This window comes from Kryptolebias marmoratus, linkage group LG6, assembly GCF_001649575.2.
Source record: "Kryptolebias marmoratus isolate JLee-2015 linkage group LG6, ASM164957v2, whole genome shotgun sequence".
In the NCBI taxonomy this organism is placed as follows: Eukaryota; Metazoa; Chordata; class Actinopteri; order Cyprinodontiformes; family Rivulidae; genus Kryptolebias; species Kryptolebias marmoratus.
In genome coordinates this window covers 865,578-866,337 of record NC_051435.1, presented here as the reverse complement: position 1 = coordinate 866,337, position 760 = coordinate 865,578, and the positions used below count along the sequence as shown (strand labels likewise).

General features: G+C 50.8%; 1 protein-coding gene across 2 annotated transcripts in view; it reads left to right on the top strand.

The window, feature by feature from the left end:
* Window positions 1–754, top strand: part of ifngr2 (interferon gamma receptor 2) — a 3,705-nt gene extending 2,951 nt beyond the window's left edge. Inside the window, exons 5-6 of one of the 2 annotated variants that reach the window (XM_017442065.3) lie at window positions 292–433; window positions 566–754. In XM_017442065.3, coding sequence (XP_017297554.1) covers window positions 292–433; window positions 566–735 — 312 coding nt within the window. In that variant the 3' untranslated portion in view covers window positions 736–754. Of the gene's footprint in view, window positions 1–291; window positions 434–526 lie in introns of both variants that reach the window. The other variant, XM_017442064.3, reaches the window with a different exon arrangement.
* Window positions 755–760: the final 6 nt, after the last annotated feature.

The following is a 760-nucleotide window of genomic DNA, read 5'->3' as shown; positions in this document are numbered from 1 at the left end:
TGGAGCTCTAAACCCGGTCCTGTTGGAGCTCTAAACCGGTCCTGTTGGAGCTCTAAACCCGGTCCTGTTGGAGCTCTAAACCCGGTCCTGTTGGAGCTCTAAACCGGTCCTGTTGGAGCTCTAAACCCGATCCTGATTGGTTATTTGATCATGAGGTTGATGATGTCACTAACTGAACAACTTCCCAACATACTGTTCTCCTGCAGGTTCTCCCACAGAACCTCAGGATTCTGTTTGTGTTCTCCGTATTCGTCCTTTTTGGCGGCTTTAATCTTCTTCTTCTTCTGTCAGAGACATGAGGACTCTGAGTCCTCGGCGTTCTTTAAAGGTCTGGACGTGGGTCGGCGGTTCTGTGTCCAGGTCCAGTTCCTTAAGTATGAGAAACCCTTCGGCCGGGCCAGCTGTGTCCAGTGTGACATCATCCCTCCGTCTGGTAAGACTTCCTGTTTCTGACGTCTGTCCAGCCTGAGGACCAACATCTGGACTCTGACCGGGTCTTCGTGTGGTCCGGTTTTCTGTCTGTCAGGTGACAAGATGGTTCTGGTTCCTGTTCCTCATTCCTCAGGCGAGTCAACCCAAAAGGTGCTCATCGTGGCGGTGGTGGTGATCGTCCTCGTTGTCCTCATCGTGGGAATATTTTATATTTTCATCTGCAAATATAAGAAGATCAAACAGCTCCTGAGACCCCCGTGTTCCATACCTGAGGTACACACACACACACACACACACACCTGAGGTACGCACACACACACACACACAC